Source organism: Myotis myotis, unplaced genomic scaffold (assembly GCF_014108235.1).
Source record: "Myotis myotis isolate mMyoMyo1 unplaced genomic scaffold, mMyoMyo1.p scaffold_m19_p_6, whole genome shotgun sequence".
Classification (NCBI taxonomy): Eukaryota; Metazoa; Chordata; class Mammalia; order Chiroptera; family Vespertilionidae; genus Myotis; species Myotis myotis.
This window is the reverse complement of record NW_023416368.1, coordinates 64139667-64165372: the sequence shown is the minus strand read 5'-3', so window position 1 is coordinate 64165372 and position 25706 is coordinate 64139667. Positions and strand designations below refer to the sequence as shown.

The 25706-nt window shown below is 37.3% G+C and overlaps 1 protein-coding gene across 21 annotated transcripts in view; it reads left to right on the top strand.

Moving 5' to 3' along the window:
- The window catches only part of RAPGEF2 (Rap guanine nucleotide exchange factor 2), a 237367-nt gene that overhangs the window by 199361 nt on the left and 12300 nt on the right, over positions 1-25706 (top strand). For 14 of the 21 annotated variants that reach the window (XM_036314808.1, XM_036314804.1, XM_036314801.1 and 11 more), the window contains 15 exons: positions 1849-1985; positions 2835-2993; positions 7780-7932; positions 8175-8339; positions 10502-10609; positions 10699-10902; positions 11003-11111; positions 11824-12070; positions 16551-16708; positions 17338-17578; positions 20044-20427; positions 22178-22389; positions 22745-22868; positions 23487-23510; positions 24529-24752. In XM_036314808.1, the coding sequence (XP_036170701.1) occupies positions 1849-1985; positions 2835-2993; positions 7780-7932; positions 8175-8339; positions 10502-10609; positions 10699-10902; positions 11003-11111; positions 11824-12070; positions 16551-16708; positions 17338-17578; positions 20044-20427; positions 22178-22389; positions 22745-22868; positions 23487-23510; positions 24529-24752 (2649 nt within the window). Of the gene's footprint in view, positions 1-1104; positions 1724-1848; positions 1986-2834; positions 2994-7779; positions 7933-8174; positions 8340-10501; positions 10610-10698; positions 10903-11002; positions 11112-11823; positions 12071-16550; positions 16709-17337; positions 17579-17889; positions 18032-18086; positions 18154-20043; positions 20428-22177; positions 22390-22744; positions 22869-23486; positions 23511-24528; positions 24753-25706 lie in introns of those variants that run through there. The other 7 variants (XM_036314814.1, XM_036314807.1, XM_036314803.1 and 4 more) reach the window with 7 other exon arrangements.

Here is a 25706-nt window from a genome sequence, read left to right as displayed (position 1 = left end):
TAAAAGAAAAAAGCCGGTTGCAACAGTAAATTAAATTCTTGACACATCAGTCTGGGTCAAGTTGAAGAACACTGTCCTGTTGGACAGAGTCCCTGGGTACCACCTGTGATTGTTATGCGCCTGATTACCAAAGCCACCCTATGTAATGAAAAGTCTTACACAGGAGGGATGACGTAGGGTCTAATCAGAGCAGACATTACCCAGCAGAACCAGAGAAAATCACCCAGTCTGACCTTATAGAAATGCAATATACGTGTATATGTATATGTATGTGTAATATACATTCATATATAGAATATATCGTTCTATTTGCAATTGTTTTTGCAATTAACAAACTATATACAACAACATAAAATTTGTCATAAATCTTAATAGATAGAAGGAATATTCAAGGGGAGAATTTCATTATGTGGGAAACAAGAAAAATATCATGGAATTTTTACTTAGCTAAAAATTTGAAAGGTAAGAATATATTAAAGACATTAGCAGCAGTTTTCATTTATTAAATATTTACTCTGTGTTAAGGACTTAACCTTTATTGTATTTGATCTTCACGAGTATCCAATAAAGATATGTATATTATTTTTTAACAAATGAGAAAAATATGCCTTAATGGAATTACATAAATTTTCCCAAAATAATATAACTAGTAAGTATTCAAATGATGTCCGACACACACCTTCTGCTCTTCTTCACTGCCTGTGATGTCCAGCATGAACTCTTGAGGCAGATGGTCCTGAAACATGTTATTGCTATCACCTAATTATATGGCTTTGAGTCTGTTTCCTCCCTGTGAGATTTTTAAAAAACACAAGCCTGGCTGGTATGGTTCAGTGGTTGAGCGTGGTCCTATGAACCAAAAGATCATGGTTCGATTCCCGGTCAGGGCATGTGCCCTGGTTGCAGGCTCGGTCCCCAGTGTGGGGCATGCAGGAGGCAGCCAATCAAGGATTCTCTCTCATCATTGATGTTTCCATCTCTCTCTCTCTCTCCTTCTTCCTTCCTCTCTCTGAAATCAATAAAACATATTTAAAAAAACAAAACAACAATCATGTACCTCATAGAGCCATATTGAAGAGTAAGGAAAGAATATAGTAAGTAATTAGTAAATCTACCTAGTAATACAGAAAATTAAAAATCGAGACCACAGGACTTGAAAAGACTGTGAAGTCATTCATCTCTTCAACAGCTAGACTTACACCAAAGTAGAAGTGCTCTTCCACAGCGTCGCCAGTTGAGTGATCAAACATGTCTTTCTTTTTTGTCCATCTGTGGGATAAGGAATAATATTTTGTCACTTACATATTACAATATAAAGTTTTAATTGACCACTTTTCATAGATTGTCTGATCCATTGAAAACACCCCTTGGTTTCTAAATCCTGGAATATCTGTAGATTGAAGGTAGCTATTTCTGCTCACTGTTTTGGGCATCCACTTCCCCAAAGGCACTGAAATGGACTTCAATGGCTTTCGGAGAACTCTCAGAGCTCTATTTCATTTCAGCTCATCATTTCACCCCTTAATAAGCCTTAATAAAATCACAGCTCGTTTTTCAATAGAAATTTCTCATTTGAAGTTTATTAATTTATTAATTCCCATTAGAATTTGAATTACAGTGTATACTATTGCTCCTGACACAACAAGGAAATGTCTCTATTCTCAGAACGACAGAAATCTTTGTAGACCTGCAAGAAAGCCAACTTGTACTAAAGATACTTAAAGTAATTACATTTTTCAATGGGTCGAATCTTAGGGCATTTAAAAATAAAGAACCCTAGAGCATTCTTTTTGATCGCTAGTTTTAAAAAACAATGTGATTTTTACACTGAGTATCTTTTCTTTTCAGAACAACTCTTGGAATTTATGCACCAGTTGCCCGCGTTTGCCAATATGACAATGTCAGTGAGACGAGAACTCTGTGCTGTGATGGTATTTGCAGTGGTGGAAAGAGCTGGGACCATAGTGTTAAATGATGGTGAAGAGGTTAGTAAATAGTTCTTCCACTTAAAAAGTTTCTGTTTGAGGTTCTGTCAATACAGCAAATGAACAGAAAGCCAGTTCTTACTTTTTCCCTCTTAAAAAAACAATAAACAAGTTTGAATAAGAGTTATGATACGCTCATTATTTTGTGAAAGTATTCCAAATCCATTGTTTTGTTTTCAGTTATTTACAGTATTTCAAATGATATTGATAAAGATATTGTTATGTGTTAACTTTACAGATGTTACAACTTAAATGTTTATAATATGCCTTTTGTCAGAAGAAACTAATTTCCTTATTCAGGCAGTGGTGATTACTTTTTCTTATTTACTACATGTGTTTTGGGGAACAGAAGGAATTTCCCTTTATGTCTTCTTTTTTTAATGTATTTTTATTGATTTCAGAGAGGATGGGAGAGAGAGATAGAAACATCAATGATGAGTGAGAATCATTAATCGGCTGCCTCCTACATGCCCCCTACTGGGGATCAAGCCTGCAACCCAGGTATGTGCCCTTGACCAGAATCGAACCTGGGACCTTTCACCCCACAGACCTATGCTCTATCCATAAGCCAAACCAGCTAGGGCCCCTTATGTCTTTTTAGAGAATAATATGCAAAGCCATACTGAGAGATCAGAATGACATACACCCTATGCTAGACATGAAGATATGTACTACATACATGGCTATGCTTTGTTCCTTGTTCTGTGAATTTGGTAAACAGTTAACTTTACTTATTTGTTCCATCTTTAGAATGAAAAGTCTGCTAAATCATGTGTAGAGACTATTCTGTCTTTTACAACTGCATGATCATGATATTATTTTCTGTTTTGTCTTTGTTTTTTTAATTAGCTGGATTCCTGGTCAGTGATTCTCAATGGTTCTGTAGAAGTGACTTACCCAGATGGCAAAGCAGAAATATTATGTATGGGAAATAGTTTTGGTGTCTCTCCCACCATGGACAAAGAATACATGAAAGGAGTAATGAGAACAAAGGTGGATGACTGCCAGGTATAAAATATCATTTTTAAAAAGTTTATTTTATGCTTAATAAAGAACATATTATCTGTAGTTGTGGTAAGACTTTTATGCCTAAATAAATAGGTCAGCTTTTAGATTTATAAGTAAGATCTTAAAGTAGAACTATTACTTTTAGTGCTTTTAGTGTTATCCTGCCCCAGGAAATTAAAAATAAATCTCCCTTAAAGTTATTTGAACTACACAAAAACTAAGTGTTCTAGAAATATGTTCTCTTAAAAAGAGTGTTCTATACAGATGGTATTTTAACATTTTCCATTAATAATTGATAATCTGTTCATCAAAATATATGGGAGTAAAACTCCCATTCTAAAAATACATTGTATAAATAGATTAATAAAGATGATCTGGTACAGTTATGCAGTGTTTTTATTTAATATGTACAAGATAAGGAATTAATTTTAGAAGTCGTGAAAATTAATCTTAGTATGACTCAGTTGAAAGACTTGCTAGTAAAAAAATAATTGCTGACATACGGAAAATACTTGGTAGTTAACATGTCAGTGCTGATACTATGTTAATATTCATTATTTAAAAACATTTAATTAAAGACTAGAGAAAATATTGAGACCAAATGTGAAAATTAATTCAATTAATATGAATTGTGATGTCATGTGCCCAAGAGAAAATAATACTGTGACATAAACTGCCATTGGCCTTTTATAAGCAAAATCTTGTCTGGGTTTTTATTTTATACTAGAGTCCTGGTGCACAAAAATTTGTGTACTCGGGGATAGGGGGTCCCTCAGCCCGGCCTGTGCCCTCTCGCAGTCTGGGACCCCTCGGGGGTGACCACTTGCTGGCTTAGGCCTGCTCTCCAGGGGATTGGGCCTAAGATGGCAATCAGACATCCCTCTGGCAGCCCGGCAGCCCTCGGGGGATGTCCATTTGCCAGCGGGGAGCAGACATAAACTGCAGTAGGACATCCTTAGTGCTGCTGAGGAGGCAGGAGAGGCTCCCACCACTACCGCTGTACTGGCAGCCATCAGCCTGGCTTGTGGCTGAGCAGAGATCCCCCCTGTGAGAACGCACTGACCACCAGAGGGCAGCTCCTTCATTGAGCGTCTGCCCCTGGTGGTCAGTGTGTGTCATAGTGACCAGTCATTCCCAGTCTTTCTGCTGTTAGGGTCAGTTTGCATATTACCCTTTTACTATATAGGATAAAGGCCTGGTACACGGGTGAGGGCCAGCTGGTTTGCCCTAAAGGGTGTCCTGGATCGGGGGGGGGGGGGTCCCCACAGGGGTGCCTGGCCAGCCTGGATGAGGGGATGATGGCTGTTTGCAGCTGGTCACACCCCCTTCAGGGTGGGGGTCTCCACAGGGGTGCCTGGCCAGTCTGGGTGAGGGGCTGAGGGCTGTTTTCAGGCTGGCGGGTGACTGAAGCTCCCAGCCTCTTTTTTTTTATTATTCTGGGATTTATTTACCTTCTATAGCTGTCACTGGAGCTGAGAGCCGGCTCCAGCTCTGAGGCCATGGCTGGCTGAAAGCAGGTATCTGGGTTTGTTTAGCTTCTATAATTGAAACTCTGTTACCATCACTGGTGCTCTAAGCTCTGAGCCTACTGCCGGCTGAAATCAGGTACCTGGGGTTTGTTTAGCTTCTATAATTGCAACATTGTTGCATCTGGAGCTCAGAGCCAGGCTGCGGCAGGCGGGGAACCTTGGCTTCCTCCATCACTGGGGCAAGCAAGCCTCCTGCTCGCTTCAGCTGCATGGCTGCCGGCTGACGTCTTTGTTGGCAGTTGATTTGCATATCCTGCTGATTAGCCAATGGGAAGTGTAGCAGGGGTATGGTTAATTACCATGTTTGTCTATTATTAGATAGGACTAGAGGCCCTGTGCATAGGTAGGGTACCTAGGCCTGGCTGGTGATCAAGGCCAATCGGGGCCTTCCTTCGTTCCGCACTGCCCCCTGGTGGTCAGTGCATGTAATAGTGAGTGATTGAACTCCCAGTCAAACTCCCGAGGGGTCACTTTGCATATTAGACTTTTATATATATATATATATAGAGAGAGAGAGAGAGAGAGAGAGAGAGAGAGAGAGAGAAAGAGAGAGAGATCATAGTGCCAAGATCATAATGCATACTTTTTATGTGTCAACAGCTGTCTGAAAGTATAAACCTCACCAAAAAAATTCACAAATTGAATTTACCAGTTAAAATTCTATTTTACCTATTAATTTCTCACTATATCTATAAACTTCTTAAAACAAAAATAAATCTGCTAATAAAAATGTAGCTAAATGTTTTCATCTTAAATTTCTTTTTAGATATCAGCTCTGTATGGCCATATTAGAAATTCAGTTTGGGATTTTTTCTTTTTTATGGCATTTTAGTTTGCTGAAGAAATGCCCAAACTAGAAGCAATGTTCTCTCTCACTCTCCTGCATGTGAATGAGGAAGCTTGAAGCTTAGTTGTCACTGGCATGCTTCCTAGAGCCATGAGGAAGTTGCTTTAGGTTGAAGTCCAGACTGTGAATGTTTGTATCGAGAGACCAAAAGAGCCTGAGTCCTTCATAATATATTTGGTTCATTGACTCAATCAGTGCTAAGCCTACCCTTAGCTTTGGATTTAGTGCAGATGTGAATCCTTATGCATAAGTTTGAATCACATATTCTGATAGTTGCAGATAAAAGCATATGGAATAAACTGGAGAATGTCATTTATATCTCAAAAAAAAAAAAAATGCCCAAACTATCTGTCTAGACATTGAGAATTTTAAATCAAACTTATTTTAATTTTCTTAAATTCTTAGTCTTGAAGATTAATTTTAGTACATTTCTCTTTAAAATACATTTTTTTTTCTGCCTACTTAGTCATTTTAACTCAGGAATGTATTTCTTTTTTAGGAGATGAATGAGAAAATGATAGAATTGTGTTCTCTAAAACTAAGTATAAGAAATAACACCTAAGGTTATTTGGAGATAGGGGAAACAATTTTTCTTCTCTGTAAAAGTTTTAAAAATAAAAATATTTTTGAGACAAAAAGGCTAAGCGCTATATATGGGGTTAGTGTAATGGAAATGGGTTTTTTTTAAGGAATTTTTAAAAATGAATTGAACTATGTATAGTTACTTACAAGGAACGTAATTATATGTTTTGAATTTTAACTTTTGATTCTGAAATCTTAATACAAAAATTAGTGATATCATCCAACTCAGTGGAAGAAACAGTTTTGTAATACGGTACTTCTCAAGTGTGAACTGCTCCTGCAACTTCTGTTAAAAAGGGGGGCGGGGGAGGAATATAGAAAAGTATATTAAAAAATGAAAGTCGGTTATAATTTGCTCTAGTAGCTCACTGCGGCTTGCCTCAGCTGGCCGCCCTGCCCACCGTTGCTCATAGCTTTCTGCGCAGGTAGCCCAATGCCCCGCCCTCCTGCTGATCTGTCGTTACACATCACGGCATAACGACCATTTGCATATTACCTCTTTATTATATAGGATTGCTTAGAAATAATTAACATTTTGTTATATTTCCTTCTAAGATCTTGATATGCATATACAATTTTTTTTTAATTGGCAAGCATATAATTATGAGACTTTGGGTAAATTAGCAGCTGATGCTACAGCTATGTCCTCATCTGTACAACTGGGATAATAGTAGTGCCTTCTTTATGGGATGATTTGGAGGATAAATTGAGAAAGTCCTGTATGGTTACTGCAAAATGCTGAGAAGGAGGATGTCATTATAAATATTACAGTATTTGGTTTTCCACCCTAAAAATATTTAATGTAGTATCATGAACATTAAGCCAGAACTCTAAATGACCTATGAAAATATGATTTTGGATGGCTTTCATATTTTATCTTATGTATGCTATAATTTAACCATCCCCTTTTTTTCACCTTTTCACATTAAAAGAGAAAAAGAAATGTTCATGCTTTTTTATCCCAAAATGAATTCTTAAATAAGAATAAATCCTTCAAAATTCAGGTGCAACAATGGCCTTCGTTAACTTGTGTAATAAGTGATTTCTATAATTCGTTCTTAACTTTTCTTAAAACTGCAAAGAAATGTAATTAAGTGCTTTGCCCTAAGCCCTGACATTTTATGTGTGTGTGTGTGTGTGTGTGTGTGTGTGTGTGTGTGTGTGTGTGTTAGGGGTCATGGAGGAGTAATGGCTTGGTGTGTATTGCTAACTTTTTCTTTAAGAGAAAGGATCACCCTTAACACCTGTTATAAGGAATAATGATTTGAGCTTAGGAGTATATGGCTTGTTTTTGTGGACCTTTTTAAAAAAATAGACTTTTTAAAATGATTTATTAATATAATTAGCAAATTTTTAATATCTATTCCACATATCCATGTATGGAATTTCAGTGTCTTCTTATTAAAACCATCTTTATTTTAAAATCCTGCTTTTAACATTTTTTCAAACTTTTAAAACCCACTAAATGGTGATTGTTTTTATGTCTATCCTCTTAAGATTCCACTCCCCTCCACTAATGTTTTTTTAATTGTCAAAGAAGAAGCATGAGAAAGGACTCCTAATTTTACCACCTGATTTTTAAAAATTGTTAGTGTTTTTAATATAAACTGCACATAAATATTCTAAAAAATGAAACTTTTCTTGAGCAAGGAAGAACTACATTAAAAAGTGGAGAATTCTGATTAAGGTTCATTACTGCACTCATTAGAAAGTATGGGAAAGACATAGAAAAATGTCAGAGTTAAATAATTAAAACACTGAGTTATTAGTACTGCTAAGTCTCTTGCAAGCACTTTATCATTAACATGTGACTTATATTTTATTCTAGTTTGTCTGCATAGCCCAGCAAGATTATTGCCGTATTCTCAACCAAGTAGAGAAGAACATGCAAAAAGTGGAGGAAGAAGGAGAAATTGTTATGGTGAAAGAACACCGGGAGCTTGATCGAACTGGAACAAGAAAGGGACACATCGTCATCAAGGTAAGACAAATATGGTTCTATTTGATTGGCAGTAGCAGGTATGACAACTGTAGATCCTCCTACCCAGTTTTTAGGCATAGTTTTTCTTAAAAGTTACCAGTTGTAAAAAGTCTTTATATTTCCTGGTGAACAGCCGTTTTATTAATTATATATATCACTACCCACTTTGTCTTATATTGAAGATTTGAACATTTCAGATGCTATTTCTGCAGAATAGTGATTAAACCTTCTGTTTGCTACAGGGCACCTCAGAAAGATTAACAATGCATTTGGTGGAAGAGCATTCGGTGGTGGATCCAACGTTCATAGAAGACTTCCTATTGACCTACAGGACTTTTCTTTCCAGCCCAATGGAAGTGGGAAAGAAGTTATTGGAGTGGTTTAATGACCCGAGCCTCAGGGATAAGGTTGGAAAATATATTCTAGTTTGGCTTTTAAATATGAAATATTCATATATAAACAAGTATACTTTAGTATATTTGTCATGCCAATTACGTTCAGATTATTTTAATGGAATAAGAGAGTGTACTTTTTAAGCAAAAGTGATACAAATGTTAGTTCTTGTTATAGGTTGCTAGGTTCAGTCCTAAAATTATCTCTTTTTTATGCAAATGTTAGTAAATTGTTGACAAATGTTTAAATTTTAGTTCTTTTGAGAATGTGTTTGAAGCACAACCCCCAGCCATCTGGGTTCCATAGGAATCTGTATCATCCAGGTAGAGGGTCAGTGTATCCCAGATAAAAGAAAAGTTTCAGTTTTTAAATTGGCACCATAGCAGCATTGCATGACAGCCATTGCTGGCTGGTAGGTCCCAGTAATAGAATTCTCAACAGACCCTTTTCAGCATCTCTTGCGAGCCGTGTCAAGGCTAGACTGGATGGTAAACTACATCCTCTTACGAAGTTTGAGAGTTAAGCATAGTCTGTACTTCTTCCCGTGTGCAGTCTGATTTACAGGAGACAGACTTGGGAGGGCAGGGTGGGGAAGTCCAGAACAGGAGAAAAGCCCAAGCTCTGGTGCTGGTCCCGCTCCTAACCAGCTGTGTGGTCCTGGGGAGATCGTTTGGACAGTATTGCTTTTCAGTTCGTATTCTGAGTCACAGGCCTAGATCTCAACCAGGCTCGTCAGCCGTAAAAACTTGATTTGAGTGGCATTGCCTCTGTCATTTACTTTATATGCCATCTCACCCTCCTGACACTCACATAGTTACTTGTAAAATGAATAATCAACATCTGTTTGGGACTGTTGTGAAAATGAATAATAGAAAATAAAGTTCTTTATGTAGTACCTCGCGTAGAGCCAGCACATCCTAAAGGTTGCTTGCTGTTGGTGGTAGTTTTCAATTTATGATTTATGAATCTCGTTTTTCTAGTGTGTAATATGGCTAGTGGACTTTCAACTTGGCTTCTCAGCTGCAAAATTTTAATTTTATAAAAAAGTCAAGAGTTAGATATCGTTTTAAGGGGAATCATCTTATATGTTTCCTACATTTGAAGAATTGGGCAATAGTGATGGTAAATGACATAAAATTAATGTAAATATCAAGATTTAACTCAAGAGTGATTAGGTTTATACTATAATTTATCACAGCATATTAACAATAAATAGTATTTTAAACTATGGTTAAAAATTAACTATATACCATCATCTCTTTCTTTACTGCTAGAATAGCGTGCTTTATTTCTTCATTTTAAGCGGTTAATGTTTGAAAAAAATTCTATAGAAAATTTATTTTATCTTGTTATTCAAATTTAGAAAATTAAACTCATATAAGAGAAAACAAGTAGTTTTATATTTAAGTTGCAATTATACTCACTTCATTTAGTAATATTTTAATGAGAATTTGCTTTATGCCAAGCATTGTTATAAGTATTAAGGATGCCCTCAGAACATAACATAAAGTTGTTGTACTCGTGGAACTTATAGTCTAATGAATGTTGCATAGTTCTTGCTGGGTACAAAAAATAAAATCCATAACTGAGAGTGTATATATCGGCCTATATGAAAGTGTTGGACTGTGTGAAGACACATGTGTAGGGTGAGAAAAGGCTATTCATTTTTCCTGAAGAATTACGGGTGTTAAGAGGTTTCTGAATCTTAATGTTAACAAGTAATTTGTAACTCCCTGTAACTCCCAGCTAGTTTTTTCCTTTTATAACTTGTTCCCTTGTAGATCTTTCTAGACTTAATACTGTTAATTCCTTGTGTCTATTCTGCCCTCTACCTTTATTTTTTTTTAAAGTTCTGTCTTTTTTATCTTGTATTCATTTATTTTGGTTTTACTATAGCTTTGTTTTTATGGTAATCTGTTGCAAATATATTTTGAGAGTAAGTAAGCTTCACAGATTCAAGACCCTTCTTGGCAAAACAATCTAGAGTCAATATTCAGAGTATAAATTTTTAGGTCATTTCCTTATGAATAAAATCATTGCTGAAGCTTTTTGTACTTAGTTTATTTTCTTATTTGCTATTACTAGGTTGTTTGGATGTCTAATTTGAAATCGCTTTAATTGCAAACTTTTAGCACTGAATTTTTAGAAAACCAACTGAAAACAATTAATTTTTCAGGTTACACGGGTAGTATTATTGTGGGTAAATAATCACTTCAATGACTTTGAAGGAGATCCTGCGATGACTCGATTTCTAGAAGAATTTGAAAATAATCTGGAAAGAGAGGTAATAGTTGTGATTATTTTAAAAACCATCAGCTTCAAGTTCATCTTATTCAGCCTGTCTGTGAAACCACTCTCTCTGAACTCTTACAGAAAATGGGTGGACATCTAAGGCTGTTAAATATTGCATGTGCAGCTAAAGCAAAAAGGAGATTGATGACATTAACAAAACCATCCCGAGAAGCTCCTTTGCCTTTTATCTTACTTGGAGGCTCAGAGAAGGGATTTGGGATCTTTGTGGACAGTGTCGATTCAGGCAGCAAAGCAACTGAAGCCGGCTTGAAGCGAGGGGATCAGGTATGATATTTCTAAATCCCGATTCCAAGGGTAACTATTTCTCTCTTTTTTTCTTCAGTCAATTGGGATATTGATATTCATTTTATAATTTTATGTTTAGATACTAGAAGTAAATGGTCAAAACTTTGAAAATATTCAGCTGTCCAAAGCCATGGAAATTCTTAGAAATAACACACATTTATCTATCACTGTGAAAACCAATTTATTTGGTAAGTATTTTTGCATACTTTCATTTTTCTCCTTTTGGTCTTTATAATCTTTATCTTAATCATAAAAAGGCCATTTTTATAAGTTATATTTAAAACATTATAGGAATAAGAACATTTATAGAAAAATGCATAGATATATAATTAATTATGTAAGTATGTAATTAGACCTAAATCAGAATCGACTGATGTGATGACCATAAAAATTATGTTTTATCAATGTGTTTATTCATAAATGTTTTAAATACCTATACATTTAAATAATATACTACTTTAGCCCTGGATGGTGTGGTTCAGTTGCTTGGGCATCATCCCACACACCAAAAGGTTGCTGGTTCAATTCCCAATCAAGGCACATGCCGGGTTTCAGGCTTGATTCCCTGATAGGGGGCATGCAGGAGGCAAGCGATCAATGTTGCTTCCACACATAGATGTTTCTCTCTCTTCCCCTCTCCCTTCCTCTCTCTCTAAAAATCAATTTTAAATTTTTTTTTAAAAAGCTACTTTATTTTAACTTATCCTGAGTAGGAATGATAGAGCACATTATGAAGCAGATTCCTGTTGTCATTCATTCATTGGAGTAGAGTTTTCCTGTAAGATTACAGTTTTAATAGCTGAAGTCTATACTATTCATCTGTTTCCAAGTGCTACAGTTGCCTTTGAGTTGCTCCAATTTCTTATAATGGGTGTTCTGTGGTGTTTATTTCCATTTTAGTATTTAAAGAACTTCTGACAAGATTGTCAGAAGAGAAAAGAAATGGTGCCCCTCATCTTCCTAAAATTGGAGACATCAAAAAGGCCAGTCGCTATTCCATTCCAGATCTTGCTGTAGATGTGGAACAGGTGATAGGACTTGAAAAGGTAAATAAAAAAAGTAAAGCCAATACCGTCGGAGGAAGGAACAAGCTAAAGAAGATACTCGACAAGACTCGGATCAGTATCTTGCCACAGAAACCATATAAGTAAGTGTCTGTGTAGATTTTGTGTCCATTATTTTTTGTTATAATAATATGCAGTGGCAATTATGTAATTAATATTTGCAGGAGTCTAAAAAAGATTTTAAGCTTTTATGCCTGAGCGATCTTAGAAGAAATCCTGAACAATCAAGTTTATTTTAATAATGTTTTTGCCATTTACTTGCTCATCCCAGTCTTCATTAGAGAGAGCTATAGCACTTCCTCATTTGAACTATTTTTTTTTATTTCTCATTTAGTCTTTAAAAATATGTTGTATTTGTTCCCATATTCTCTATAATTGGGAAGTGGGAGTTTTTTGCTACCATTTCTTTGTTTCTGAGTGTCTTCTCTACCATCGCATCTGCTCTTTGCCAACCAAATCTTTGCTTCTTCCCATTGCTACTATTCATCCTTGCCATTCTCTTCTTTCCTTTCTTTTCTGTTTGCAGTTATTTAGCCATTGTCAATATATCACCAACCAAACACAGAATCCTTTTCTTCTTCCCAGTATTCTCTACAGTCAGAATGTTAGGTGTATCTCGAATTTCTCAAATCTCTTTTTGGCTGTTTATTCATGCCAGGAGCTCAGACTAGACAAAGTTGTTGGTTTCACTTTTTTTTTTTTTTAAGCTTTGCTTGTTTGCTTGGTTATTTCTTCATTTTGGCTTCTTCTCAGTCTAAGGATGTTTTATATAACAGTTACCATCAGTCAAAAAGTTTTTAATGTTAAATAACATTGGTGCACCAAATTTATTTATTATATACTAGAGGCCCAGTGCACGGATTCATGCACTGGTGGGGTCCCTCAGCCTGGCCTGTACCCTCTTGCAATCCGGGACCCCTTTGCTTGTGGGGATCAGGCCAAAACCAGCAGTCCAACATCCCCAGAGGGATGTAGTAGTGCCTGAAGTGGCAGGCAGCCGGGGAGGAGCCCGAGCCTGGACCAGGCCCCACTGCACCTGCTGCTGCTCGGTAGTGCTGCCATGGAAGCAGGAGAGGCTCGCACTGCTGCAGCTGCACTTGCCCGCTGTGAGTCCGGCACCTGGTGCCCTTCGGTCAGCTGAGTGGTGCTCCCACTGTGGGAGCACACTGACCACCAGGGGGCAGCTCCTGCATTGAGCATCTTCCCCCAGGTGGTCAGTGTGCGTCATCGCCACTGGTCGACCAGTCGTTTGGTTGTTCAGTTGTTTGGTCGCTTAGGCTTTTACATATATATAGGTTCCTCAAACTACAGTGACATAAGAGATAACTTAAAAACATGTTCTTTTTTTCCTTTATAATGAAAGGAGCAGTAGTTACAGAGATTTAGGACTATATCAAGCATTTCTATTTTTAAATTCCATTTCAGTTAAAATTTTCACCCACAGATTAAAGAGATATGGTCCAGAATATACTTTTGATGGGTTGAGTGTCAAACTTGTATTGTCCCCATTGAATTATGATTGATGTTTTTGCATCAGCTACAAAAGACTTCTGTTATAGAGTCTTAAGGATAAGCAGTGAGTAAGATGGTTTTATATATAGACTTGAGAGTGTATTTATATTGAGTAAGTTTCCAAGTGGCCATGGATTAGGTTTGCATTACAGAAAACAGAAGTCGATTTTGAAAGTGACCCTTCTTGACTAAGCACAGAGAGGCATGCATATAAAGACTAAAAGTATTAATGTTCTGTGAAACATTCAAACCTTCACATTGTTAGTAGAGTTATTGGCAGCACAATAATAATAAAAGACCTCAGAGTAATATTTGACCATGAGTTAAATATGAACCTTAAAAAAAATAAAAAGTCAGTGTGACTCTGGCAAGTATTAATAGAAATGTGACATGTAAGAACTGGGATGCAATCCATTCACAGTACAGGATGTTAACAAGGTACACAGTATGAAAATACTATGTATAATATTGCTCTCTGTGAACTTAGATATTCAAAAGCTAGAGAAGGGGACAGAAAGACAATAAGTAGAGGTATTGAATTTAGCACACTGAGGAAGCTTCTTGGTTTGCAGTTTTTTAAAGTATGAATCACTTATGTATTTTATTACGTAAAAATGATTTGCTGTAATTTATATTGCAGTGCAGTAGAAAGAAATAATTATATTTTTTAAAAAAGACTCAGTAAAATGTAGGATCTATCTATTGGTCTGATAGACTTGATTTAATACTGGTTACCACTTAAACTTTTCTCTCCTAGAAATCAGCATGTGTTTGCAAAGATTTTTTTGTTTTTTTACAAAGGCACTAAACTAGTCAATTAGAGAAATCTTCTAGCTATGTCATTTTGTTTTGTTTTTTCCCCCCTCTCTCTCGAACATTATAAATATTATGGAAACTAAGATGCTGAATAATGGCAGTCTGCCAAGGTTAGGCATGGGAGTGATGTAAATAGAGGGGAAAGAAAGGGGTGAGGCAAGAGGATTATAGGATTCAGAACTGTTTGTCAGGAAAGTAGAGATACTGATGAACCCAGAGAAAACAGGGAGTAAGTCACTAGTCTAAAATCAACAAAGGCCAAAAACCAATTTCAGTAGCAATGAGAGAGTTGGAATGGTTGAACAGTAAGAAGATGTGTGCAAAGACGTTTCTGAATTGTCTCGAATATAAAGTAGTTTCAATCCTGGAGCATCCGCACGTCTGTGGATAATAGAGATATAGGCAAGAGGAGAAAGTTAGATCATGTTAGGTGTTAAAATGTTGAAGGAAACATTTCTTAAGAGGGCAGCTCTTCTGGGTGTGCCTGGAGTATACTAATATTTACAGCCATTTGTGCAGGGGCGGACCAGTCAGCTATATCTTTGGCCTGAGCCCATAGTAGTTATCTCAGCTCATGGAATACAGCTAATATTTTTGGCAGTAAAAATTGGCTTATATGGTTGAATAGTAAAACTTGACTAACAGTGTAAAAGTTTGGATGTTTCACAGAAAATTAACACTTTTAGTCTTTATATGCATGCCTCTATGTGCTTAACAAACAGAAATTTTATTTTGGCATCGATTTACCTATAAATTTGAAAGAACTTACACTAAAATTACCTTTAATTTTTGTTTACAACAGAAAGCTCTTGTCCGTGCTTATTTACCTTTATAATGTCTATTTTGCCAAGGGGGGGGGGGGGGGGCGGGGGGAAGAGGGAGGAGGGATTGGGGGGGGGGGAGAGAGAGAGAGAGAGAGAGCGAGAGAGAATGCTACTGGGTATCTTTTTAGCAGAACCATTAAAAGTAGTTGTCAAGCTCTAATGTCTGAAAACCTTACTGATGCTAAATGCCTTAATTTTATTTATGACATTCCAACCTTAGTATAATTTTCTTCTTTCAAGGTATTTATAGAAACTAGATAGAGCGCTAACCATTTGCTTGTGATCTAGTTGTTTTTTGTGTGTGCGTGCATATGGTTGTATTTTGATGTTTTAAAAACAGTTGACTCTTCAAATCTAGAAATAATCTTTATTATTAAATCATGTTTCAAATCTTTGTTTCTAGAGTTGCCCACAGTGACAGGTTTTTTATAAATGGAAATGAAGTTGTAGCTACCCATAATAAGCAGTATTTCTCTGGGAACTTAAATTTGTAACTAAAAATTTTTAGTAGAGAATTAAAAGTGAGTCATTGGAATTTCATTGCCCCTTCCTTGATGCCAAGAAATGTCACTCTGCACCACTGCTTTCTTATGCTCTGTGTAATTAAGAAATAATGTCTGTGTCAGGGTTCATTTACATTTGACTCCGTAGTGATCTCATTTCTCTGAAACACTGAAGAATGAAATTGGGACAGTTTGGATTTTTTCCCCCCTCTATTCATTTCACTCAGTTTCTTCTGTTCTTTAAGATTAGATTATAAAACAATTTACATTCTGATGCGGAAGCCGTCAGCTGAGTGAGAACTAAGTGTGTTTTTTAATGTACTTTTTTAAAAGTCTGTTTCTGCCCTGACCTGTGTGGTTCCCCGTGTGGCTCAGTTGGTTGAGCATCGTCCCTGGCACCGAAAGGTCGCCACAGGTTCGGGTCCCGGTCAAGGCACATGCCTGGGTTGTGGGTTTGATCCCAGGTCAGAGTGCATGCAGGAGGCAACCAATCGATGTTTGTCTCTCTCCTCATCCTCTCCCTCCCGCTCCCTCCCAAACTAATACAAACACTTAAATAATAATAACCAAAAAAAATAAAAGTCTGTTTCCATCAGAACCTAGAGCGTATCTTTTCTTGAAAGTATTTCTGTTTGGAGAAACTACTATTTGTTATGATTTGTCTTAATTAAAAGACATAGTTTTCAGAGAAACACACTCTACACTTAAGAAACAGCAAAACAAATTGAGTTGGATACAGTCTTAAGCAGTAGGTACGTTTACAGCTCTCAACCAAATTCATCAATATTTTTACATTCACTGCATGTTCTGTGAGATGGGATTTACTTATGGTCTGTGCCTGTTATATATTGATGAGTTAAACATTCTACCTGGTTGACTGCTATTTCCTATTTTTCCTGTTTGTTCAGTGATATTGGGATTGGTCAGTCTCAAGATGACAGCATCGTGGGATTAAGGCAAACAAAGCATATCCCAACCGCATTGCCCGTCAGTGGCACCTTGTCATCCAGCAACCCTGACTTACTGCAGTCACACCATCGCATTTTGGACTTCAGTACTACTCCTGGTGAGCACTTCCCACGCTGCTTTTGTGTAATTGCAATCATCTCTTTTCTTCTAATGGAATGGTGATAGCACTGTATGTATCTCTCTTGGTTTGACCTGGATTTATCAGATGCTTAGTCAGGGTGCACCTTCGAACAGTTGGAACCAGCTCGTCTTTATTCTTCAGACTGCTGTGATATGGCCATGGGCAAGTTCATCTCTTTGAACTTGTTTTCTCTTTCCTAAAATGAAGGTGATACATACCATGCAGGCATTACTAGGTCATATGAAGTAAATAGAATAAAAGGCCTATTTTAGGTCAGCTTAATAATGAGCTTTTCGGTATATAATACAAATGAACTTTAGATTTATTTATTTATTTATTTATTTTTTACTTTTTGCTATGAACTGATGAGTTTGCATTTGTCTGTAGACGATGCGTTTATCTATAGGGGAAATGCGTCCGTGCAGATTGTCAGCATGTGGACTGGTTGCATGTTTGAAGAAGAGCTATAATATGTGAGAGGGGAAATTTTAGCATTCTCTTTAATAAGGAGGGTTTTTTTTATTTTATTTTCAGATTACTTCACTTAATTGTATTTCCATATATTAAAATCCTTTCTATTTACATATGGCTTTTCTTTCCCCCAGACTTGCCAGATCAAGTGTTAAGGGTCTTCAAAGCTGATCAGCAAAGCCGATACATCATGATCAGTAAGGACACCACGGCGAAGGAAGTGGTCATTCAGGCCATCAGGGAGTTTGCTGTGACTGCCACTCCTGATCAGTATTCGCTGTGTGAAGTCTCCGTCACCCCTGAGGGAGTCATCAAACAGAGAAGGCTTCCAGATCAGCTTTCCAAACTTGCTGATAGAATACAACTGAGTGGAAGGTATTTAATATGTATCTTTTTGGATTTGCTTACCTGCCCCTTCAAACCCACATCAAAGTCTAAGAGATGTACACTTTCAAAGGGTTTTTTAAATGAGCCAAGTACCTCCCAGCTGGCTCAGTGGTTGACCATCCATCTATGAACCAGGAGGTCACAGTTTAATTCCTGTCGGGGGGCATGCAGGAGGCAGCCAATCAATCATTCTCTCTCATCATTGATGTTCCTGTCCCTCTCCCCGTCTCCCTTCCTCTCTCTGAAATCAATAAAAATATTTTTTTTTTCAAAAAAATCTTTCTTTAAAAAAAAAAAAGACTAAGTATCCCTGCAGATTAAGAAGTTTTTCAAACCCCTTCACTGGAAATTGCTTTATCAAAGTAAATGCATACAGTAAAGTTTGACCTTCACAAAGATCTCTGAAGGACTTGTTCAAAGCAAGGGTACTGTGGCCTGCATGTTGTTATTGCACACTGGTGTGCAAGCAGTAACTTCTCATGCTCGCTCTTTACAGCCCTGGGCTGGCAGAATGGTAAAGAAAGCCTGATGTAGAGTCACAGATCTCACTTATTCTTGGAAATGTACGTTCACAAAAATGCTTTCTCATAACTTTCTATTGTCATTTGCTCCTGCCTATCTACCTCTTGTAGGAGCTTCATTTATTTAGGCGGAGACATCTATGACAGTGTAATTGGCTCATGCTATGTATTTATATGTTATACTGTGAAAAACACTTCTTAACTCTGGCACCAAACTTTAGTTGCTGCAGGCTTGGTCTCTTGCTGCATACATGCTTATATATATAACACATGCAACTTGAAAGAAAACATTGTACATGATTTTGTCAGTCTCTTGAATGGTATTTCCATTGATAGATATATGTAATTTGTATTCTCAAAGCATAGATTAGTAAAAGTTGAAAAAGTAGTTAAGTTTTGACTCTCATATAATGACTAGATTCTGCACTGACTGAAAATTACGTGGTTCCCAAGATCACATTTTTTTCCATGTTACTCACCATATGGAGTGTTTCACTTTACTTGAATTTTTTATGCATCTAAACCCTGATAAGATTCATTCAAAACCTGTTTTCTTGCTAACACCTATAACCTTCTACTCCTCTTCACTTTTACTTCATTGCCAACCCTGCCACTAGCAGGTAGTGTTCTTTTATTTGGAGGTCAGTTTTTTCGCATTATTATTTCAATGTACGTTGATATATCTCTAACCATGATGGAGTTCTACAAATCCCCGATGAGGTGAAGATTCATGATTCACATTCATTATTCAGGAAAATTAGAGATGGAGAGATGTCATGGGCTTCATCAGTAGCCAAAACTGTGTGTTAAATCAGCATGTCAGTGGCCCAGGGTATGTGTTCTCTGCCATGTTTGCCTTGGCAAAATACGCAAAGGACCAGTTTGGCAGAACTCCCTCTGTACTTGTTCTGTTTCTTCTTATGAAATTTGACTTAGGAAAAGTGTCTGTTTAAAAAAAAAAAAATCACAAGGCAAACAATCTGGATTCTATTTTCAACAAGTTGCTTACAAGGCAAAAGGAGCACTATCTCTGAGTTCCTATCTCTGTAACCGGTATTAATTAGTCATTGATCTTTGGTAGCCTCTGTTTTCTCATATGAAAAATAGGAGTAATGTCTGCCCCACTTACTGGTAGGGGTTTTTGTGAAAATCCGATATTTAACAGTTAAAATCTTGTTTTAGTTTTGTTCTACTCGGTGAATCAAATAGGGGGGAAATAGCTTATAGATTTTTTTGGTATTTGAATAACTAAACTGGGATTGATCCAATATGAACCTATCAATAGCCACAGATTCTCTCTGGGAAAGTAGAACCATGACCTGTGTCTGATCTTCCTGCTTCCTATTGAGAGCCTATTTCTTTATTTAAACTAAAAACTTTAGTTTAGCTATTTTCTGTCATTTTTAGCAAAAAAAAAGGGGAGGGGGCAAAATAATATAGAAATCAAGGAAGGACAAGAGAAAAAGAAATTACAACTGGTGCACATGAAATTCCATGTGATTTGTTAATTTTCATCAATGACTTCTGGATAGGTGGTTCTATGATCTGGTGACTGAGACAGCAACTACATTCTTTTTTTTGTCCTCACCAAGTATATGTTTTTATTGATTTTAAGAGAGCGAGAGAGAGAGAGAGAAAGAAACATTGATGTGAAAGAAAATCGATTGGTTGCCACCTATATGCGCCTAAGCTGGAACCAAAACTTAGGTATGTACCCTGACCAGCAATCGAACCCACAACCTTTTGGTGTACGGGACAACGTTCCAACCAACTGAGCCATTTGGCCAGGGCAGCAGCTACATTCTTATAGTCAAATAATTCTTCCATCATTCAATTCAGTGTTCTTTCAAATGTTCTGTAAAAAATAGCAATGTTCTTTTAAGGAATATCATGAGACTGTTGCTTAGGCTTTGAATTTTTGTTTTTTTATAGATATTACTTGAAAAACAACATGGAAACAGAAACCCTTTGTTCAGATGAAGATGCTCAGGAGTTGTTGAGGGAGAGTCAAATTTCCCTGCTGCAGCTCAGTACTGTGGAAGTTGCCACACAACTCTCCATGCGAAATTTTGAACTCTTCCGCAACATTGAACCTACTGAATACATAGATGATTTATTTAAACTGAAATCAAAAACCAGCTGTGCCAACCTGAAGAAATTTGAAGAAGTCATTAACCAGGAAACATTTTGGGTAGCGTCTGAAATTCTGAGAGAGACAAACCAGCTGAAGAGGATGAAGATCATTAAGCATTTCATCAAGATAGCACTCCACTGTAGGGAATGCAAGAATTTTAACTCAATGTTTGCAATCATCAGGTAAGAGAGCATATTTGTCTTAAGATTCAGTTCACTTTGCAGGTTAGAAATATATATCAATCCAGGAACACTATATAATTTGTCTAAGTGTAGTCGTCGTAATTGAATTATATTGAACAATTCTTTTTCTCGGGATCCTGATCCTGATCCTGATCTTTAATTTTAAAAATCTCCTATATGCTGATTTGGAGCACAGAAAATCTATATTCCCTTTTTTTTTTTAGCTCTGTAACCTTGGGAAAATTACTTGAACTTCTCTGAACATCAGTTTATTTCTCTGTAAAATAACAATTTGTTAAAGAGTTATGGAGCTGATTAAATGATATACAGTAGTCCCCCTTATCCATGGGGAATACGTTCCAAGACCCCCAGTTGGTGCCTGAAACCATAGCTAGTACCAAACCCTACATATTTTTTTCCTGTATATACATACTGATGATAAAGTTTAATTTATAAATTAAGCAAACTAAGAGGTTAGCAACAATAACTAATAATAAAATAGGACAAATAGAACAGTACTAGAGGCCTGGTGCACGAAGTAAGGGTTACCTAACATAAGCACTTCGATGCTGCAACAATTGATCTGATAACCCAGAGGGTTACTAAGTGATTAACGGGCAAGGGGCGTATACAGCATGGCAGGCTGGACAAAGGGATGATTCACATTCCAAAGAGACAGAGACAGAACTCATCAGATTTTATTATGCTGCTCAGAACAGTGTGCAATTTAAAACTTACTGTTTATTTCTGGGATTATTTCATTGAATATTTTTGTACTGTAGTTAGCCACAGGTAACTGAAACTGCGGAAAGCAAAACAGTGGGTAAGGGGCTGATTACTGTAATGTATGTGGGGCTCCATCAGCCAGCACAATGACAATGCCCAGGAAATGTTCATTATTTTTCCCTTTTGGTTGCTTAGATTGAGACTGGAGGAAACTATAAGCTGGAACAGTTTATATTGATGTTGATGGTGATTATTAAATTAGTCATTTTCTCTGTCTATAACAGCGGTTCTCAATCTGTGGGTCGCCACCCTTTTGGGAGTCAAACGACCCTTTCATAGGGATCACCTAAGACCATCGGAAAACACATATATAATTACATATTGTTTTTGTGATTAATCACTATACTTTAATTATGTTCAATTTGTAACAATAAAAATACATCCTGCATGTCAGATACTTAGATTACGATTCGTAACAGTAGCAAAATTACAGTTATGAAGTAGCAACGAAAATAATTTTATGGTTGGGGGTCACCACAACATGAGGAACTGTATTAAAGGGTCGCAGCATTAGGAAGATTGAGAACCACTAGCCTAGGAGTTTGACCATATTCTCATTACTATAAATGCTTTTGTTTTACTTTATTACTGTTAAGATGTTTGGCCAGCCTGTTATATGCCAAGCACTGCTCTATGTATAGCGGTAAACAAGGAAACAAGGAAACAAAATTCTATCCTCACGATAGTTTCATTTTAGTGGTTTTGCTCATAGTGAACGGATCAGGAGGGTACAAAGGAGAGAAGAGTAAAACAAAATCCCCCTGATGCTGGTTCTGCTTCCATCTTCCATTCTCATCACCTGGAGTTAGTAATAGTTTCTTATGAATTTTTCTGTAAATTGTTATGTGTAACTAGGATACACACAGAGGTGCTATATGCTAATCAACAATGCACTGTTTCACTTCCTTCATTTCATAAGGATGAGTCATTTAATTTTCTACCACTTTTCCTTTTTCCCTCTTAGTGGCCTAAACCTGGCACCAGTAGCAAGACTGCGAACCACCTGGGAAAAACTTCCCAATAAATATGAAAAGCTATTTCAGGATCTCCAAGACCTATTCGATCCTTCCAGAAACATGGCAAAATATCGCAATGTCCTCAATAGTCAAAACCTACAACCTCCCATAATCCCTCTATTCCCAGTTATCAAGAAGGATCTCACGTTTCTTCATGAAGGTAAATGCAAAGTAGAGGATTTCTTCCTTCACTGGTGGAAGCATAGAATAAATGTCAGGGATTAAGAAGTACAAACAGGTGGCTACAAAGTAGTCAAGGGGCTGTAAAGTACAGCCTAGGGAATGTAGTCAGTAATATTGTACTAAATATCTATGGTGCTGAGTGGGCACTAAAGCTCTTGGGAGGATCACTTTCTAAATCTATAATTGTCTAACCACTATGCTGTACACCTGAAATGAACATAAAATAATGTTGCATATCAACTGTAATTCAAAAATAAAATTTAGGAAATATAATTTTTTTAAAAAGAGAACAAATGCCATGTGATTCCCTTTTTCTTCTTTGCCAATTATAGGAAATGACTCAAAAGTCGATGGACTGGTCAATTTTGAGAAACTAAGGATGATTGCGAAAGAAATTCGTCATGTTGGCCGAATGGCTTCGGTTAACATGGACCCTGCCCTCATGTTCAGGACTCGGTGAGTGTGTCAGTGTGTCAACTTCAGGGGCACATATGGGATTAGAGAAGGTGGAGTTTAGCTAATAAATGAGGGAAATTGGAATTACTTATATTTGTAGCTTGGCAGAAATTCTATTAGGTCATGCAAAGAATCTCCACTGAGCTCTAATGTGGAATAAATATCTTATTCTATATCAACAGTATACACAGTTTGTCCTTCAAACATTTTTCATCTAACATGAGGCACAATTACTGGTTCCTTATTTTTCGGAACAGTCATTTGTAGAGCTAAAACTTGTAATTGGTAGTATGAAGTAAAATATGTAAATAACCCAACAGCATTGTTTCAATATGCACACAATGGATTTAGCTGTCAGCATAGTCAAAAATGACTAATCCCATGAAAGAGAGGAGAGCATGAGTCAGTCTCCTTTTAAAACAAAAAATTGAAATACATGTGTCTTCTGAGCCACATAAATATTTCTGGTCAAGGTGTGTGTGTGAGGTGATTATGCAGTTTCATGTTTGTGGGCTTCTTATACTGCTTATTCGGAAGTCTAGTCCTCTCTTTCTGAGCTTGTGATCTTTCTGTCTCTTTCTACACCCATGCTTCAACCTCCATGGCTCTCACCTACAGGAAGAAGAAATGGAGGAGTCTGGGGTAAGTGGCGGCGACTTGCATACCCACACCCAGTTCTTATTCTGCTCATTGCATTGTTTTCTTACCTGCTCTATTTCCTGATGCTTTGCATTTTTTTTCTTAACCCTCTTGCTCTCGCAGCACTTCAGTTGGCAAACTGATTTCCAGTTTAATCTGTTGGGGCTTTTGCTTTTGAGGTCATGATCCATGAGAGCTGTGAAATGATTGATGATTGTTCCGGGCACTGTAGGTCAGACATACTTGGAAGCTTTCAGAAAGATTTTATATTAATATAATTTCTGTGTTTTGAAATAGGAAAAGCCTAAAGTGGGAGGAGTGTTGGGGAGGGGGATGTGAGATGGAAAAATTGTGCAATTTTAATTCTGTTGCACAGATATTTGAGAAGTAAATATATGTAATATAAAAGCTGCCCCTAGGTATTAAAACTAAAATTTTTACAGCTCAACTAACTACTGTTTTCATTCTATAAACCAACTCTTTTGAAAAATAATTCTTAACAATTCATGTGCTAGTTTCTGTACATATGTTTACATTTGCATGACCATTTTATTAACAATTTGACCATATTACTTTAGAAACTCACTACATTTAACACAAGGAATAAGAAAATAATTGTAAACAGCTAATTTTTTTAAATCTATGTAAAACATCCTTTTTAGGAGAAATAAATTAATGTAAATCCCAATTATAGCTGTGTTCTTGCATGAGCTTTTACATATAATTATTATATTATATTATTTGCTGGCTTCTATGAGAGGACTGCCTTGAATGAAATGTAGAATTTCCTAGTTGGAACAGAACAGGCACCAAACATATATATGTATGTGTGCAGGGTTCTTTTTTAACTTTAAAAAAATGTAATTCCTACTATTCTATATTCCTTTGTAACAGCTTACTTACCAGAATAAAGCATGTGACCTTTCAAACGTAGAGTATTTTTTTAAGTCTTAGCACGTTTCAAAGAGATAAAGTAATCCCATGCTAGAGTGAGCTGCATATCTACCTTTTCATCTTCTAGGTCCCTCAGCCAGGGTAGTGCAAACGCAACGGTGCTAGACGTTGCTCAGACAGGTGGGCATAAAAAGCGGGTACGTCGTAGTTCCTTTCTCAATGCCAAAAAGCTTTACGAAGATGCCCAAATGGCTCGAAAAGTGAAGCAGTACCTGTCCAATTTGGAGCTAGAAATGGATGAGGAGAGTCTTCAGACGCTATCCCTGCAGTGTGAGCCAGCAACCAACACATGTGAGTGTTTCCTTCAAGTGGCTGTGGAATCTGGGGGGATGCAGGTGTGTTTCCTGTGCGATGGTCCAGGTGGTGACAGAGTGGGGCCTAATGCACTGGGGGAAGTAGCACCCTGGACACCTTGAATGCTGCTCTTGAATACCACGCAGCACTACCCTAGGCTAGGCCTCGTGTCCAACTGGGTTAGTGTGGGGAGGATGACACCGGAGACTTATTTAGGGTGCCTGTTGTTTTGGTTTCATCCCAACACAGCCAGTATGCAGGCAGGGGCCACGTGTGTGATGTCTCTCCCATTTGCATCCCTTTTAGTCTCACAATACCTCCAAAGTGAAGGACAACCTGAGAGGGGTGAGGGGCCCACCAAGTCCGAGCAGGGCCCAACTAGCTATGCTGGCTGCTCTTTATCCCCTAAGCCCAGACAGAACCGGGCATTAAGTTCAGCCTCCACAGAAAGCAGTACTTCTGCTAATGCTGCTGCACAGCGAAGCACGACTCGGACTAATATGAAGTGTCCCAGCTGTTAAAAACCTGGCCAGGCTAGAAACGGGGGCACTTTTCTCTTTATTTGCATCTGAATCTGTAAGACAGAGGCATTTTTCCATTTAGGACACGGCTGGGTCTTGTATGGGCAGGTTTGAAAACACCTTCTGTAGAACATAAATGTTATATGTATATTGAGAAAACTCAAGTTCTTAGATTTACCCCGAACGTTGTGGAAGCTCTGTGCGTCCTGATGAAGGAAGAGCTTGTCCTCTGAGGTCAGATTGGTCTGAGTTCTCGTCCTGACTGTTCCTCAGCCCAGCAAGGTCACCTTAGGCAACCTGAGCTCCCTAGCCCTTAGCTCCCTTATGTGTAAATTGCAGGAAGTATGCGTATGTAATTGAGTTGGTTTTAATATTAACATACGATACATACAGCATTTAATTGCCCTATTGAATTGGTTTGCTTTCTATC